The sequence below is a fragment of the Lissotriton vulgaris genome, chromosome 1_1, assembly GCF_964263255.1.
Source record: "Lissotriton vulgaris chromosome 1_1, aLisVul1.2, whole genome shotgun sequence".
NCBI lineage: Eukaryota > Metazoa > Chordata > Amphibia > Caudata > Salamandridae > Lissotriton > Lissotriton vulgaris.
In genome coordinates, this window is record NC_141685.1 from 1,120,978,417 (window position 1) to 1,120,996,940 (window position 18,524).

At 46.1% G+C, this 18,524-nt stretch overlaps 1 protein-coding gene across 2 annotated transcripts in view; it reads left to right on the forward strand.

Annotated features, from left to right (window-relative positions):
* The first annotated feature begins 5,911 nt into the window (after positions 1–5,911).
* Positions 5,912–18,524, forward strand: part of PRKAG1 (protein kinase AMP-activated non-catalytic subunit gamma 1) — a 274,867-nt gene continuing 262,254 nt past the window's right edge. For both annotated transcript variants that reach the window (XR_015309591.1, XM_086963714.1), the window contains exon 1: positions 5,912–6,042. Coding sequence is in view for 1 of the 2 variants with exons in the window: in XM_086963714.1 (XP_086819840.1) it covers positions 6,034–6,042 (9 nt within the window). In the remaining variant the exon portion in view is untranslated. The remainder of the gene's footprint in view (positions 6,043–18,524) is intronic.

Genomic DNA, 18,524 nt, shown 5'->3' on the forward strand with positions numbered 1-18,524 from the left:
GTCACGTTATACATTGCTGTTACAGATTTAGTTTGTTTCATGTCCGCTTTTGCGGACAAGAAGGGGTCGTTTGTAGACATGTAAAACACTATGGCATCGAGTTCGGTAATACCAAGCAAGTTTATATTTAACCAACTTTAACATTGATAACTTTTCGCCGCCCACCTCCCACCCTCCTAGTCTGCCGTTTCAGATACATACAGTTGCCTATTAGGGTTATTAATATAACAATACTGGTCCTACTCTGCTTGTATTCGTTGGTATGTAGTCTGACGTCTGTAAGGGCATAGCCCCGTATTCGTAAGGTGTTACATTGGATTATTGCGTGGGATTGCCTTGTGTGGGTATTAGATCTAGCTGTTTAAAGTCTTCTAACATGATGTCCCACTCCATAGAGATAGGCTGTTTCCGCAACCCTCTTGCCTATTCTCTTCTAAGTGCCGCGCTTTCTGCACTGCCCCACTGTACCATATCTTCCTGCCAAATAGACAATAACGGACATTTAGGGGATTTCCATCTCATAGTGATGGCCCTAATGGCTAGTATAAGAGCAAGTTCCAGGAATCGCTGTAGTACTTTCTGGGCTTTAATGCACCTACGGAGACCCATGAGGCACTCGAAGATACTGTCCTGAACTGTTATGTGTGTAGCCTTTCCCAGGGAATGTCGAATGCCATACCAATAATCTTGTATGCAGAACCACAGCATATGAATAAAATCCACCTCATCCCCCTTGCATCGGGGGCAGCAGTGTTGGGTCTCCAGGAACATACGGTGTACTCTCTTTGGGGTTAAGTAGGATCTATGCAGGATCATTGTTTGAATAAATTTCAGTTTAACATTACAGGATACCTTCTTTGGATGTTCAAGCATGCTCGCCCAAGCTTTGTCGGTAAGTTCTGTGGCTGCGTCCTCCGCCCACTTTGTTCTAAGAGTTGCGAGTGTGATTGCAGCATGTGCCCTGATGCCAGTGTATAACCATTTGACTAGATGGCTTCCCTTCTCCATGTAGTATAGTGGATGGACCAAGACATGTTGTGGAGGTTCCGTGCGTTGTGGTGCCCATGTTTTCCTGATGTAATGTGATATTACTGCATGATCTAGATATAAACGTTCAGGTGCTACAGTGATCTGCACGAAGGTGTTTTGGTCAAGGAGGTTACCATTGCCAAAGAAAGCTCCAACATCCTCCACACCTGCCTCTGTCCAGGCATGTATTATAAACTTAGTAAGCCTGCCCCCAGGGGTGGGAATACCTAGTAATGGGATATTGGTCGAATAAGGGGTGACAGAGCCCGCTCATGAGATGTAATAACCTTGTGTTTTGTTCCACTCCAGTGTTGATCCTCATTTTGTGAATCCGTAGACAAAGAGTGTCCCTGCACCAGTGAGACTGATAGGAATCTCACTTCTACAACAAAACTGGATAACTTCAAAGTAAGAACATAACACTCGGATCACGTGCACTTCATGACAAACACAGGACAAAGTCTAGTTCCAGAAAGAGCTTCACAAAGCACCATTATTGGGCACCATATGGCTGAGTGTAATTAGTGCACGCCCCAGAACAGGCGTATGCCCTGCTTGGAGATTCTAATCACATGTTCACAACACCAGTTTCTGGAAACCAGTAGTCAGATCAGAATGGAACATATCCCTGAACCTAGACTAACCCCGCGGAGACAACCAGAGCAACCTACAATCAGGAAGCCATAGGACAATCAAACCTTTAAAAAAATCCACACAATACCCGAGATGCCATGCTTCCAATTGACAGAAAAATCTGCCACCCTTGAATTCGACTGGTGTCACAAAACTTTATAAACGAGGACTATTATATAACCAGTTGGTATCTTGGGTGACTATAATATTGTCCATTTCTGCAGGACTCAAACTCTCCCGACCCACAGAACCCACCTCCAAGTTACATGACTGAACCCTTAAGTATTTTGCATCCCAGTGACTACTGCAACAGCTTGTATCAGATTGCCTTTAAAGCAGGCAATACCTGAACATCTCTCACTTTTTTTTTTATCTCCAGCCCCCGCCAAGATTATAAATAGTGGCCAATAACTGAAATAATAAGCACAGTAAGTGGTTTTCTGGTTGGGCTAAGTAACCTGCAGAATAACTCACAGCAGCTGACTAAAGTAAACTATCTGTGCTTCAACTCTCACTCTTTTCCTGCTAACAAGCTGTAATCGCAGTGACCCAAAACAGCACAAGAGCTCCATTCTGGCACACATGGCACCAAAACGTTTCGCACGTAAACCACAATGGAAACTGAAAATTCTTCCAACCATGCACTCTCTTGCGATGTAGAGCACTAGCCATTGAAAAAGATGCATCTGTGGCTTCCAGGGCGAACGAAGAGCTAAACTAATGCAATTACAACGCTTTAGTAGTGTGTACCGTGTAATGGAGCTGCCGCTGTGCGCGTCTTTAGAAACACCGCTCAGCCTGGAACAGGAATACTCGAGATAGGGTTTTAGCCAGTGCTTTAAATGGGCCAGTACTCACTGGTACTGAGTACCGGCACTTCTAAATTTTCGGCGCTTAAGTACCGGAACTTCTCTTTGTCCAAAGAGAGTACCGGTACTCATGGGGATGTGAGCCAAGCTCAGTGAAATTGGCATTTTCAAAAAGAAGGGCAAACACAGCTGACAACGAGTGGATCTGTTTACGTGAAACACTCTGCTCGAGTGCTAATCTCGCCTGACAATGTGCTAATTGAGCAGCCTTCAGAAGGCATTCATTCAGAGCTGGCAGGAAGTTTGGGAGGGGGCCGACTCACACTGTGATTTGCCTCCTCCTGTGAATCCTCGTTCTGCTATGTCACAGGTTAGCACATTAATTGCCTGCAAAATACAGCCTGGGTCGCAAACCGCTTGAAGTGAATTTTGCACACGCTACTTTTCACCATGACCTCTGGATATTGGGCCCTTCATTTCTGCAAACACCACCAAAGAAGACAGCAGATATAGGATCTATTGGCAGCGAAGTACTGATGAGAAAGTACAAGTGTGATAGGAGGCTGCACTCTTTATAGAAATCCAAGGAAAGTAAATATCCTCCTCAGGAGACTCGGGAGGTGGAAGTAGAACTAAACTACTGATACCTTCATGGGCCCTCAGTGGGCCCTTAACTCCAGTGGCCTCTGTAATGACCAAGGCGTGCAAATTGACCTCCACCTTCTTCATCAAAGTCAGTGAGAAACACATGCAACTTAGCTCACCAACCTATCCTTGACACCACAGGCAGACTCAAGACTGTTACCAGTACAATATAAGGCCAGTGCTGCATTACAGGATGTCAGTCTTTTTACTGGTTTATTTCAGGTGTTTCTGGTCCTTCAGTCTTCAACTGCACAATCACGTGGGCCTATCGTGCAAATGCCAATGTTGGGTTATTGTTCAAATTTCTAGATGATTTAGTGTCATCTATATAGTTGAACTAATAAGGCCTCAGGGCAAAATAAATGTGGCATGAGGGTCAATAGCAGACCCTTGAAGGACCGAATAGGGCGCAGGTAGGAGGAGTAAGGGGAAAGAGCTGATTTGGGCATGTTCTGAAATGAGCGTAGTAATGAGCAAGCGGCCTTGTCTTATATGCGATGCTTCAAGAGATACTGGAGGAGAGTTGGATGCTGCAATCCAGTATAAAAGGTTAGTGTGCTAAACTCTTTCCTGAAATCTGTTGGGACCTTTAGGTATCAATTTGGAGCCCTGGGAATTCCATATCAACATTTCATCCTTCAGAGGTCTAGAAATGTAAAGTATCATTAATGTATCACTATATACAAAACAAGCTATTCATATGACAGTTATGCTGGGCTCTCACGGAGTGCCAGTGTCCTACCCAGATTTGAAATCTGGCCATTTACTGCTGTGGCAAAAACTGTAGCAAGCGTTTTTTCCGACTGTTACTGTGTGATGTGGGTAAGTGCTTGCTTCCCTGTGTTGCCCCGCCCACCTGAGTCTGCTGTGACCGTAGTAAAGCAGAGGAATGATAGCTGCTGGACTCCCCTGCTTCTACCGTCTATGCAGTGTCTGCTGCATGTTCCATCTGCCACATTGCCTGGCAGCCATCAGTCTCTGCTGACCCTTTTTTTCAGGGGTTGTATAGCTGCATTGGCACTTTGACAGGGCTCTGGGACCGCCTTTCAACGGAGCCTTGACTTCCTACGCCTTTAAGAGCAGGGACTGCGGCTACAGCTGGGCTGTGGACCAGTGCTTTAAATGGGCCGGTACCCACCGGTACTGAGTATCCGGCACTTCTACATTTTTGGTGCTTAAGTACCTGAACTTCTCTTTGTCCAAAGAGAGTACCGGTACTCATGGGGATGTGAACCGAGCTCAGTGAAATTGGCATTTTCAAAAAGAAGCGCAACACAGCTGACAATGAGTGGATCCGTTTACGTGAAACACTCTGATTGAGTGCTAATCAGCAGCACTTGTTTGCAACCAGACTGAGGAGGAAGGTGGCGATAGTGATGCTGTAGGTGGGAATCAAGGTTTAGTAATGTGGGCAGCAGCGAATGTAAGCGTTTCTAAACATGTACTGAATGCCCTGTCTGCGTGCATGAATGCTTAAATTGGTGCCCCTGCCCGGACCTCTTTGCGCTGCCCATAGCTCCGCCCCCCCAGTCCACATCTCAATTTGGTGAGTACCTGCACTTATTTTTTCCATTTAAAGCAGTGTTAGAAGTGGGCGGGATCGGAAGGGCACGGCGTGCCCCTACTTTATAAAATTATGTTAGTCTGTTCCCCTACTTCTTTGTTTTAAAAAGCGTACGGGGACTGCAGGATTAGCCCGGCTTTAAAAGTACAACTTTATTTTTCAGCCTGTGTGGTGCACCGTGCACATCGAAGAAGGCCTCTGCAGTGTGCCTGACCTCCTCCCCTTCCCCTCTGTGTCTTGGGGCCTGCAAAGTGACACTGAACGGGCCATCAGTTTAGCAATGGCGCGAAAACGGCTGCCTGTGATGGCCCTGCTTGCTGCTGTGAGCCCGTGATTCACACCTCATTGAGTGAGTACAATGCCTGCCTGCCCCCACTGTGACCATCAGAATACTTTGGTGGTGCCGCCCTTTATTATTCCACTTATAAGCGTATTTTGGAATATTCTGTGATTGGAAATATGTCCCACATTGTAAATGAATTAATTATAAACAACTTATATATTAAACCTCAAATAAACATGTTTATCGATTGTTTGAATTAAATAACGTTATAAGCTGTAACTGGTCAGTGAAATGCCAAACGTACTGAAAATTGGTATGTTTTGCGATTGTTAGCCACACCTCTGACTCCGCCCACTAATCCAATCCTCTGTTTACTCCCGCCCACTGATTCTCCGCCCACAGTTCCCTTACCTTTTTTCCCCCACTTCGACCACTTATTTAAAGCACTGGTTTTAGCAGTACCCCTTTGTGCAAGGAACCAGATACAGGGTGGCCAGTCTGGCTCGGGGTTAAGGCATAGGAGCTTTAGCATGGCGTCTGGTATACTGAATCAGTTTCTTGTTGAGTTCAGTCTGTGCGGCACATAGCACTGGAACAACGCTTCTTGGTGCACGCATGCAGTGCGAGTGTTCCCATGGCGTTGTCTGGAAGTGCTGGCAAAGGCTAACATGATACCGCGCTTCAGAAGTTCTACCCCGTCTGGGCTGGCTTAGGCTATTCACAGTCTGTTTTACGTATTATTCTAGCTCTACCGACTACCGGGCGGCAACACTGTTACCGATGTTCAACGATGGGGCGTAGCTGACGTTCAGGAATGTCTGCTGATTTCCGGGTCACGCAGCGGCCATCTTGAGTTGGGGACGCCATATAGTGGGAGCCCTTTTTTTTGTGCAATCAGTTGGGGCGATCCGACATCTTTCAGTGGTCTCAGGGTCCAATGGGAGCGCACCTCGCTCTGGACTCGGGATAGTGTTTTGTGTTTGAGGCATCCAATCGCTGCTTTCGGCGGTTTGGACCACTCCACAGTGGACGTGCCGAGTGTAGAAGCATTAGGTTGAGCAGCTGTGACCATGGAGGAGGTAAGGACACCTATCCATACGTTCTTACAAACCATCACAACGTTTTCTAGAAGACCAGTGACTCCCAACAGCCCCACACGCAAGGCAACCCGCGCATCCCTCTACACCACCTTTACAACCAGTAGGGCTCTCACTTAACAGCAAACACCAGTCTCTTGAGACATTTAGCACCCAACACACCTACCCCCAAAGACCCCACCTCAATCACTGGACACTCAATAGAGACCAGCCAAAACAGGAATTCATCACCACTCTACTTTACATACCACCTCGAATATACAGAGAAGGCAAATGAATAAATCGCTAGTTAAAGAGCAACCCAGGCATTCCTCGCATAATGTGACTGGCTGCCCAGCTTTCTGTACAGATCACTTAAAATAATGCACAAAAGGCCACTCGGATCTCTCTTGGCGTTCAATACAGCCTTTATTAACCACTTTCAAACTATCACGAGAAACTCGGTGGATATTACAAAAAGTATCTATCTCTCGTATCCTCCCACAGAGGCTGCTTCTGTCAACTCCTACAGATCACTGAAAGCATCCCCCCACACAACCCGAAAATAGTGATGTATCAAGGGTGCCCTTTAGTATACAAAAAGTGATGGATGGAATGCGTGAAATAATCTTAGTCACTAGTAATTACTCGGGACAGCATCACAATCCAACGTTATTTTGCATACCTTGCTACTTCAGTTTGGACCCAGCCACATCATTCTTGATTCTGCTGCAGTGAGAACAGTCCAACCCGAACTGCCAAGCCTTCCCTGAACCAGAACACTAGCAGCCAAAGACCAAGGATGGCCTGTGCCATAACACAAACTAGAAATATTGATATTTCCCTGAATCTTATATATATATATATATATATAACTCCAGATCATCGTTTACAGCTGGTGTGCAACCTGATCATCGGGGGTGCACGTGACACGCCCGGGCGTATTAACATCCAGCTACTTCCATCGCCTATAACAACAGAACGGGCAAAATGTCAAATTGTATTCATTTCAATTTCAAAATTTACGGCGCACTCCGCAGCTCACCATGACAGCGTTGGTCGCGCTTCGGCTTGGTCAACTTTTTTCACTGCGTTGTCATGGTGATCTACAGAGTTAGCTGTAAATATTGAAATAAGTTACATTTTAAGTTTTGCCTGGAGTGCCGTTCTGTTATAGGTGACTGAGGTATCTGTGTGTGTGTGTGTGTGTGTGTATATATGAAAATGAGCCCGAAAAAAACATCAAAAATTACTCAGTTGTAATTCTGAGTACAGTATCTACTGCCTCCTATGTCCGTGTGGGAAACGCTATATAGGCAGTACAATCAAGCCTACTAAGATGCGAATTCTTGAACATATGCGGGCAATTGTGAACAGAGATAAGTCGTACCCTGTGGCACGACACTTCGCAGAATTCAACAAAAGCAACAGGGACCTGCTTAGCTTTTATTGTATCGATCAAGTGGAACGTACTGAAAGGGGTGGTGATAGAGAGAAATTACTGCGTACTCTTGAGTCCAAATACATCATCGGGCTAAAGACAATGGTTCCCTGGGGACTTAATAACAATGAAGAAATGTGGGTACACCTGTAAATGTAACTGGGTACGGAACAACATCTGATAGTACTCCATCCCAAATTCAGGTTCTTGCTTAGGCTGCATTTTCTGAGCCTTATCCGACAATTCTACAAGATCTTGATTGCCCATTCAGGGCTTAATAAAAGCGCCTATAATCAATAGCTTTACTTTTGCCCATTCAGGGCGGAAGTTCAAATGACAAAGCCCAGGTTACGATGCAAAAATGGACACATGTTCAAATAATATGTTGTTGTGAATACCGTAGCCTGTGAAGTAGAATATCGCTTGAAAAAACTCTAAGCGTGCATGCATTTTGATAAAAAAGAGTAACTTGTGGCCCAAATGATTTCAAATTGCACTAGAGCACTTTATTATAACACAACGCCATGGTGATAAAATGAATGTATTTGCGAATTTGCACACTAAAAGATGGCCGCTGCTATTTTTCTACTATAATGAAAACCGTCATTTATGTTTATGATGTGAATACGGAATGTGGCTTTAAAGGGCGTTGTACAGTATTGCACAGGTGAACACTGACGAAGCCTTCTGGCGAAACGCGTCTGCTGTGGGGGTAGGGGCTTGAATTAAAAATTCACAAACTCATGGTATCGTGTGCTGGTCATTTGTCTAGCCGAGTTGGAGTGGACTGTTCTTGAATATATATATATTCAACACGAAACATGCGCTACTCACGGCAGCTTCACGGACCACACCAGCAGTACTTTAAAAGTTCTTTATTGCTTCAAAGAAACAGGCATTACGCGTTTCGACTTCACGTCTTAGTCATATGCCAGCAGTTAGTTCACTACGTTGGGTTCGTTCAGTTTTTTCAAAATGTAACGTAACTTTATAAACATTGAGGGCGGACAACAATCCATTTCTCCAGTTTAAAGGGGCAGTCAAGATTCCATAGCCGGTATCATCATCTTTGTTAATGCTTTGCTGATAACGAAGGTAGTACCTTTTATTAGACTCGGTTATCAAGTTAACCCCAGGTGGTTTTATTTGGGTCTCGGTTTTCCTTCGAAATTCAAGTGCAGCCTTTCTTCCTGCAATCTCAGGGCTACATTGCCCATAATGCATCAGCATTGCCCCATATTACAATTTTGGTTTCAATGTCGATCTTGGCAGCAACAGCAGTTAGCTTCACCTTGTGCCGGTGCATCACGCCTTTAAAGGAATAGTTCCATAACTCGTGCACAAAGCGCCGCACATGTGTCCTGCTACCAACGGAATGATTGTCAATTTCCGATTCCGTCTCTCAAGGAGATTCCAGTAAGTACTCCGTGCCAGGGAAAAAATTCCCTCTGCAAACCTTGGCTGTGTACAATCCAATCACTAGATTGAGGCGGGCCCCTTCACCGAGGCCTCTTCCATACCAATTTCGGTCGTGTCATGTTGCAGCCGGCGGGCACTTCTTAACAGCGCTAGCTCCTTACAAGATTTCTGACAAGGAAGCGCCCCTGCCTCTCAGGTCGGGGTCCGTCTCGGGTGTGTCAGACACCAATTTTCATATTCAACACGAAACATGCGCTACTCACGGCAGCTTCACGGACCACACCAGCAGTACTTTAAAAGTTCTTTATTGCTTCAAAGAAACAGGCGTTACGCGTTTCGACTTCACGTCTTAGTCATATGCCAGCAGTTAGTTCACTCCGTTGGGTTCGTTCAGTTTTTTCAAAATGTAACGTAACTTTATAAACATTGAGGGCGGACAACAATCCATTTCTCCAGTTTAAAGGGGCAGTCAAGATTCCATAGCCGGTATCATCATCTTTGTTAATGCTTTGCTGATAACGAAGGTAGTACCTTTTATTAGACTCGGTTATCAAGTTAACCCCAGGTGGTTTTATTTGGGTCTCGGTTTTCCTTCGAAATTCAAGTGCAGCCTTTCTTCCTGCAATCTCAGGGCTACATTGCCCATAATGCATCAGCATTGCCCCATATTACAATTTTGGTCTCAATGTCGATCTTGGCAGCAACAGCAGTTAGCTTCACCTTGTGCCGGTGCATCACGCCTTTAAAGGAATAGTTCCATAACTCGTGCACAAAGCGCCGCACATGTGTCCTGCTACCAACGGAATGATTGTCAATTTCCGATTCCGTCTCTCAAGGAGATTCCAGTAAGTACTCCGTGCCAGGGAAAAAATTCCCTCTGCAAACCTTGGCTGTGTACAATCCAATCACTAGATTGAGGCGGGCCCCTTCACCGAGGCCTCTTCCATACCATATATATATATATATATATATATATATATATATATATATATATATATTCTGAAAGGGTCCCCTCAGTTGTTAGGGAGAACACAGAAGACTCGCACTCCAGGGTCCGTGTTGGAAATATTTATTGGCGACGCGTTTCGACCGAGCGGTCTTCTTCGTTAGCCAACCAAATAAACATTTCAATCACCATTTTATAGTGCACCAAATGAAAAAGTGGAAATAAACATAGGACCACATCCCAAATTGAACTACAAATCAAGTAGGAACTACAAATTATTTAGAAGAAAGACTCTTTGGTGCAATCATTATCCTACTTGTGCTTAAATTAAATGGTGATTCACATTTCATTATTCATGTTATAATGTATGTAATCCCTAATGAATTAATTTACTTTAAATTAAATAAGATAAATAAATAAAGAAACTTAATATACTGGCCCAGTGGCCGATCTTTTTGAAACAAAAGCACTGGATATTTACATCATTAATTTTGCACATGTTTAGAGTCAGAAATCACATGAAATCTAGGCCAAGTGGCCTCATATTGTCTCTTGGCCGGTTTGGAAATACAACATGTATTTAAATCTACCATCCTCAATGATCAGGAGGAAGAGCATAATTGTTCATCCTGGCCCAGTGGCCAATTGGTCTAAAGGTGAGGCATTCTCCCTAACTCGGGCGCTAGTCAAGTATAAGCGCTTACTATATGGATGTTCCCGCATCATGCCAAGAAATATCTACAAGTATTCTTTGGGTACTGGGGGTTGGGACTGGGTCACTCGGAGTGAGGGGATACTGGGGTGAGTGATGCCAATCAACCGATATGGCTGTGATAAAAGAAATAGTGCTAAAGGAAATTTCTTTAGCCCTGTGACTAGTGCAAGAGGTGAACCCTATACTTTCTATGGAAAGCCTACTCAGACCTAAGCCAAGAAGTATAGTTGTGGGTGTGATTGTGTAGTTAAAAAAGGTGGAATACAAGTTGTGTGCACAAAGAGAAAGGGTAATTATTGCCGCAAGTGAGATGGTGATAGGTTCTTCACAAAGTGCCGGTGGCCACACGTGCAGGACCCGGTGGGTTGTTTCGAAGTCTAAGCTATACTGTGAAGCTCCTAACTCCACAGCTATCATCAGAGAGAGCCCTCTCCAATGGAATAGTGTGCGTTGGACGTAGCAAACACAACAGCTGGAGATTGGAACAGGGAGAGGTACAGGTGCAGAGATGAGGTAAGGTAGTTCAGGGCTTAACATAAGGTCTTCAGCCAATGTGCACATGTAATTCCTCATCCTCGTTCATGCCAAAGGGGTTTCTTGAATCTAGACGGATGATGTACTGGGATTCAAGCACTCGTAGCTGCTTAAGTCTGTTACCCGCTCTTGGATTTGCAGGAATTCTGTCAATGCCAAAGAAAGACAATTGGTTAACATTACTGTCATGGAAGCGTAGCCAGTGGCGTGCAGTAGCATAATTCATGTCAACATTCTTAATGGCCCTCATGTGCTCCAATATCCGTTTCTTAATTGGGAAGATGGTGCTCCCAACATAGAACTTGGCACAAGGGCATACAATCACGTACACACAAAAGTCAGTGTTACAATTCATAAACTTCCCAATTTGTTCATTTTTACCAGTTGGGAGGGGATATGTTTTGACATTCTTGCTATTGGCACAGGCTTTGCACTTGCCACATTTGAAAAAGCCTTTTTGTTCCTTGAGCCAGCTCTTGGTCTTTTTAGGTGCTTCAAAGTAACTTCTAACTAGCATGTCTTTCAAGGAGCGAGCCTTCCTGTAAGTTATCTGGGGTTGTTTATTGATAGTTTTGCCTATAACGGGATCACTTCTGACAATGTGCCAGTGCTTCTTCAGAATCTCACGTACTCTACCGGCCTCCACATTGTAAGATGTTATCAGCCTTATATTGTTGGATTTGTGACTCGTTATAGTTCTTACTTCCTTCGGGACCAAGAGTGTCTTTCTATCTCGCTTTGGCACTATGGCACTATTGCACTAAAAATAGACTTGTGAGGACTACCTTCAAACATTCTATACAGACCCCTACTCTCCCTACATAATCTGCCAGCAGACCACCCAAGATGCCCCCAGCAGACCTGCAAATAATCCATATAGACCACTCTGAACAACACAAGCCATTTCAGAACTCTTAAATCCATCACACCACCACAAAAGATCGACCATTGGGGTGCACGTAGAGGTCTGTTTGAGAGCATGATCACTCACTGTATGACCACAGCGGCTGCACTCAGTTATTGTATTTATGGAGACGGCGAACGACTATGTCCTTGGAACTTAGAGCGGTCGACCTCAAAGCTGGGGATCTAAGTTCGAGTCTCGGCAACGACGCTCAACATCCTGTGATTCTGGGCAAATCACTTAATCTCCCTGTGCCTAACAAAAATTAATGAGTCCATCTGTAACGAAACTGGTGGTCATGTAAAGCGTTCTGATACCCGATTTCTCGGGTCTAGTTTGCGCTATATATATTAAAAAAAAAATCTCACCCGTGCTGTGTGTAAAGGCACCCGTTAATGGAACTCACAGGAGCTATCACCGAACGCGCAGTGCGAGTGGAACTCACCCTAACAGTCTCTGAAGGTGTCAGGAGAGGGGAACTCATCCTAGCTGTCTCTGAAGGTGTAAGAAGAGGGGAACTCACCCCAGCTGCCTGTGAAGGTGTCAGAAGAGGGGAACTCACCCCAAGAGTAGAACTCACCCCAGCGGTCTCTGAAGGTGTCAGAAGAGTAGAACTCACCCCAGCTTCCTGTAAAGGCGCCCTGTGAGTGGATCTCACCCTAGCTGCCCTGAGGGTGTCAGAAGAGTAGCATTCACCATAGCTGGTGAATGAATAATTTTATTTTTTTTCCATAAAAAAAATCATAAAAGGGTGATAAACCACCATACATGAAATGTACATTTTGGAATAGAAACAGATGAGTATAAAACATACAGACAATACCATAAGTGAATTTCTGGATGGGTTGTACTCAAACCTATTAAGTTAGTTAATGTTTTACTTTTTTTCATTTCTGTTTCTGTGGTTTTCAGGAATGTTATGGCTCTACAGAACAGTTGGATTGATAATCCTCCAAGGCATTGAACGACGGCTACTCTACATGACCTTATTTGTTTCTTCCTAAAGGCCTCCCGTAGGACCGTTCTTCGGGTCTCTCCCAGGGACGGGCAGATGCATAGTAAATGTAGAAAAGACTTGTCCCCTCCTCCGCTTAAGCGGCATTCCTTGGATTGCCAGCGGTATTTCCATTTTGGTGTCAAGTCTTTTGATGGAAATGACCCCAGCTGCAGTAACATTAGGTAGTGCTTTTTCTCCTGGGAAAAGTGATCTAGCAGGTATGGTTGGGGTTTCAGCCGCTGGTAGCCTTGGATCACAGCCTCGGCATGGTTTTTTTGTTGAGAAGGCTGTTTTGTCTATTAATCAAAAGGTCCGTTTGATTGCCTTGTTGACTACAGTTTTGATACTGGAATAGGTGGGGAGGATGTGCCAGGCCTCCTCTAGCTGCAATGCCGCGAGGAAATCCTTCAGATCGCTGAACGTCAAGTTATTTAGCCTGGCTTGGGTTTCGATTTCCTCCCAGCAGTGATGCGCAAGAGTATTGTCCTCAGCATCCCTCATTCTCCTGTAATATTTGGCTAATGCCCCTTGTCTGTCAGGAGTCTGCTTTCTTAGTCCATACTTAAGTCGGATTTGGGATTGTGAAATGTGTAGGGGGATTGAGAACAGGTCCTTAAATAAATGGTTAGCCACCTGGATGTAAAGAGGCAGGCACGTACATGACACGTACATGACATGACCTTGATCCCCGGCCTCAAAGAAGATTTGGGTCCGAAACGATGCCCCCAGCCTGAGCACTGCTGCAGGATAGTTTCCCCCAGGAGCGGCGCTGGAGCAGCAGGAAGTGCAGTGAGCGGCGTATTGAGGCAGGAAAGTACGCGGCTTGCCAAGAGGGAGGTGGGCCCAGCAGGCTGTAGGCGGACAACGGAGAGACGGAACCCAGCGTCCCTACATAGTTAAGAGCAGCCTACGGGGACAACATTATGGTGGACCACACGTGGGGGCTCCATATATGTGCGGAGTATGGTATTTTGGCCCCTGAGGCGGCGGACAGCACTTAGAGCACCCGGTAACAAAAAGGGGAAAACACACAACAACAAAAGCAGGAAGTGCAGTGAGCGGCGTATTGAGGCAGGAAAGTACGCGGCTTGCCAAGAGGGAGGTGGGCCCAGCAGGCTGTAGGCGGACAACGGAGAGACGGAACCCAGCGTCCCTACATAGTTAAGAGCAGCCTACGGGGACAACATTATGGTGGACCACACGTGGGGGCTCCATATATGTGCGGAGTATGGTATTTTGGCCCCTGAGGCGGCGGACAGCACTTAGAGCACCCGGTAACAAAAAGGGGAAAACACACAACAACAAAAGCAGGAAGTGCAGTGAGCGGCGTATTGAGGCAGGAAAGTACGCGGCTTGCCAAGAGGGAGGTGGGCCCAGCAGGCTGTAGGCGGACAACGGAGAGACGGAACCCAGCGTCCCTACATAGTTAAGAGCAGCCTACGGGGACAACATTATGGTGGACCACACGTGGGGGCTCCATATATGTGCGGAGTATGGTATTTTGGCCCCTGAGGCGGCGGACAGCACTTAGAGCACCCGGTAACAAAAAGGGGAAAACACACAACAACAAACAAGTAGTGAGGGGGCGGAGCTGGGGGAGGGTGCGAGAGAGAGTAGGCAAGGCTAGCGGCAGGCAGGCAGGGGAGGAGAGGAGGAGGGGGGAGGAGAGTAGGGGAGGCACGGCCTAGCGGCCGTGCAATCAAGTAGTGAGGGGGCGGAGCTGGGGGAGGCTGTGAAAGAGAGTAGGCAAGGCGACACGGCGGGAGGGGGCGGAGCGGGTAAACAAAGACGGACATGCACGCGCCCGTGACTTTTAAGGTCAATGCGCATGCGCATAAGCTTAATGCGCATGCGCATTGACCTTAAAAGTCACGGGCACTGCAAGGAATCGCCACGATTCCTTGCAGTGTGGATAAAGAGTGGATAACTCGCAATACTCTCGCCTTGCTCGATGCGCATGCGCATCGACAGGCGAGACCTAAAAAGGTTGATTGTGCTGAGTTTAAGGAGATGGCGTCTTTAAGGTTTACCATTTCTGAGATGTATGAGAACGAGGGTAGGAATTTTGCTGAAATGGCTTTAAGCAAATGACCTGTGGAACAGCCTGTGAGTTTTTTCTTTAAGACTCTGAAGGCAAACTACAATTGTTTAGCTCTGGTACGGCCTTGTCCCAATTGTGATTTAAAATTAAGGTTGCGATCTATTTGCCTTTGCGGTTTGCCTTTGTTTTGACACCTCTGGCAAAACACATCCTGTTTGTTTTTAGGTGGTTGATGGTTTGTTGGGCCCTGATGGTCTAAGCTCCTAGTTTGGTGATGAGTCGCTGCGAGCCTACAGGTGTTTGTGCGAAGTGCACAATATCATCCGCGTATTGTAAACTGGGTGTGGGGACGTTGCCCAGTTATGGGGGGTCAGATTGGATTGACCTTAGTTGTTTGTTAAGGTCGGCAGTGTAGATGTTTGAGGCAGGGTGCCAGCACACACCCTTGTTTTCACCCATTAAGAGTTTAGAAGTTTATTTTGGTTATGCTGTGCCGGTCTCCTTTCCTGACCTGAACCCACGTTTGGGAATACAAATTGATGATGGCGTCCAGGAGTTTGGTTGGGCCACCCCAGTTATGCATTTTTGCCCATAGCTTGGCTCTCGGGACTTTGTCAAAGGCTGTTTTGAGGTCTATAAAGCATGCTTAAAGAGGCCTGGATTTTGCAAGAGCTTAGTTGGCTAGCAGGGTGACTGCAGAGATATTTCACCCCAGCTGTCTCTAAAGGTGCCCTGTGAATGGAGCTCTCTGTGCTGTGTGTGTGAAGTTGTCCGATAAGTGGATCTTGCAGAGTGTGAAGTGGTCAGTTGATCTCACCCTCGGTCTCTGAAGACCAGATGAGCGGATCTCAACCCTGCTGTCTCTGAAGGCGGCAGATGTAAAATGGTGGTTCCTCTGGTTAACCCGCCCAGGCAGCCGGCACTCCGTGGTGGTCTCGGGCGAAGCTCCAAGTCCGCAGTGAGGGCTCTACTCTCAAGCCCAGTGCCTCCAAACACCGGAGAGCATTGTTTTACACGTGGCAGGCAGTGCTGAGACTGGCCTCTTCGCAGCACCTCATGTTTAACTTATTGTACTGTTAATTAAAACTCACAATATAAAACGTACATCATTAAAATAGTTATAAACTTAAAAACACATATATTGTTAAAGGAAAAAGGTATTTAAAACCATATTAAGTTATCATTCTCGATTACAATGTCTGTAATCCGCATGTGGAGTTGAAAGTGTGACTCATGTTAGTTTTTATATCATCCGACCCTGCAGTTAACTTTTTATAGAGGATGGAGTATTAAGGCGGCTCTGCTCAGATCTGAAGCTGTGCGCTGCGCTGATATGTGCTGTGGGCAACGTGAGCTCCGCGGATATTTGGTGTGGGCGCTTTAAGCTCCACAGATATGTGCTGTGCTCGCATTGAGCTCCGCGGGTATGTGCTGTGCTCACCCTGGTCTCTCTGAGGGCTGGCAGCCATGGCCACTCTCAGGCCTAGTATGGGCTTGGCACGTTGCTGTGATGATCAGGAAGCGTTACAGTCGGTAGCTCTGTGTGAACATCTTGTGCTGCCCTTAAAACTGTATCTCTCGGGACTCCAAGAGGCTTGTGTGTAGGGTGTGGTCATGTTGTTGGTTGTAAGCTTAGGTCGAAGGGGTGGCAGCGTGAATCTTCTCTTCAGTCGTGTAGAAAAGCAGAGGCAACAATCCCAGGAGTGTTTTGTTCAGTGCCACCCCCCTGGAAAATGGCGATACTCTGCGAAGGTGGGCCAGCACGCCCTACAGAGCGAGCCTGTAGACAGAAAATTTGTGTTTTTCAGTCCCTGCTGTGAAATATTCCTGGTTTCCACATGTGTAATCTAGTGTGATAATACGAAATAGCTATGGAAACCTAAGTTGATGCTTTCAGAGCTGTATTCTGTGGCATTAGTTCCCATTGGCACTTGGTATGTCCTGGCTGTCAGCGGCCCACCCTACAAGAGGCTGTTTTATCAGCCAAGTGGACTGGTGCTGCATCAGTATGAGGTGCCTTCAGCAGCCCGGTGGGCATGGGATGGTGTTTGTAGATTGGAGGTCCTTGGATACTTTCAGGTGGCCCAAGTTGCTCTGTTGCTCTGTTACTCTTTTACTTGGTGAGTCTGGGCTGCTATTGGCTTGCAGGTCCTTTTGGGGTTAGTAGCTGATAACAGATGTTCCATATGGTTCAGTGGGTCTATGATTCTCCTACGACTTGTGAGTCTGGGGTTGTCCGTATCTTGGTGGGGTTGGGGGTAATGCTAATACTTTGCTGGCCCAGGGTGCCATCTGAGTTTGTGGCCCCTGGAGTGCTTTCCGTGGCTCAGTGAGCCTAGGGTGCCATTCGTGGTTCAGCACTAGCGATCGGCCCATGTTCGTCGCAAGGCCCAAGTAGTAGGAGTGTCTAGTGCAAGCCCACATGTCTCCTTTCCCATCCTGGATTCACACCAGCTTGTAACATGGAGTTACTGTATCCAGTAAGGATCTCACTTGAAAAGTTGCAGAGATTAACTTTTCAAGCTGTCTCTCCTGGCAAAAGGGGGCTCTTCACCATCGAGTGTGATTATGGTATTCATTAAAGTGGTGTTGTCTGTCCACTTTCTCTTTGCTGTCGATGACCATTGTCTCTTCATCGGTGCTGGCGATAATGTATGAGAAGGGAAGTACACCAATCTGCATAGGCGGGAAGAAATGTATGAGAAGTGACATACATAGCTCGACAGACAGTAGTAGTAATAGCTTTATTCGATAAAAACATATCATAAAAGCATTTACACATCTTTTAAAAACATTTTTAACGACAATCATCACGTAAAAACATTTCATATACAAAACAGCATATTGGGTGGCTACGCTCGGTCACTGGATTAACATTTTTCTTGCAGTTCTTAGGCGCCAAGCCCAACCCAAAAATTTTGCCATACAAGTTGAAAAGAGGGGTCTAGGATCTGTACGTAAAATACGCAGGGCTTCTAAGTGAGAGCGAGTTCCCAAGCTTCTGCAAATAGGCTTCAACCACCTACGTCTCGGGGCTACATAGACACTACATTCGAACAACATATGGGACACAGACTCTACCCTTAAATCGCAAAAGGGGCAATAGGGTACAGTTTGAGCGGGCGGTTTCCAAGTGGACGTGAACTCACATAGTGGAAGTACCCCCAACCTAAACTTGATGTACAATGCTCTGTCCCTTGGGCTCTGAATGGTGTCTAGGTAAGGTTCTCTTAACGGTAACTCCTTGACTGACAGAAACAGGGCTACAGATTTACAATGGTTTGTACTTCGGGCCCTCTCGCTGTCCACCCATGCCCAATAAACCTTCTTTAGATATTGTTTTGAGGGTGCAGATTTGTTGGACCAAGCCTCGCCTAGGCCCAAATTGTATAGCAGCTTTTTGACCTCCCTGAGCCAGATGATCTTATGGGAACCCGATAATGACAAAATGTCATTCAAGGCGTCTGCGTAACTACTTAATTCCTGCC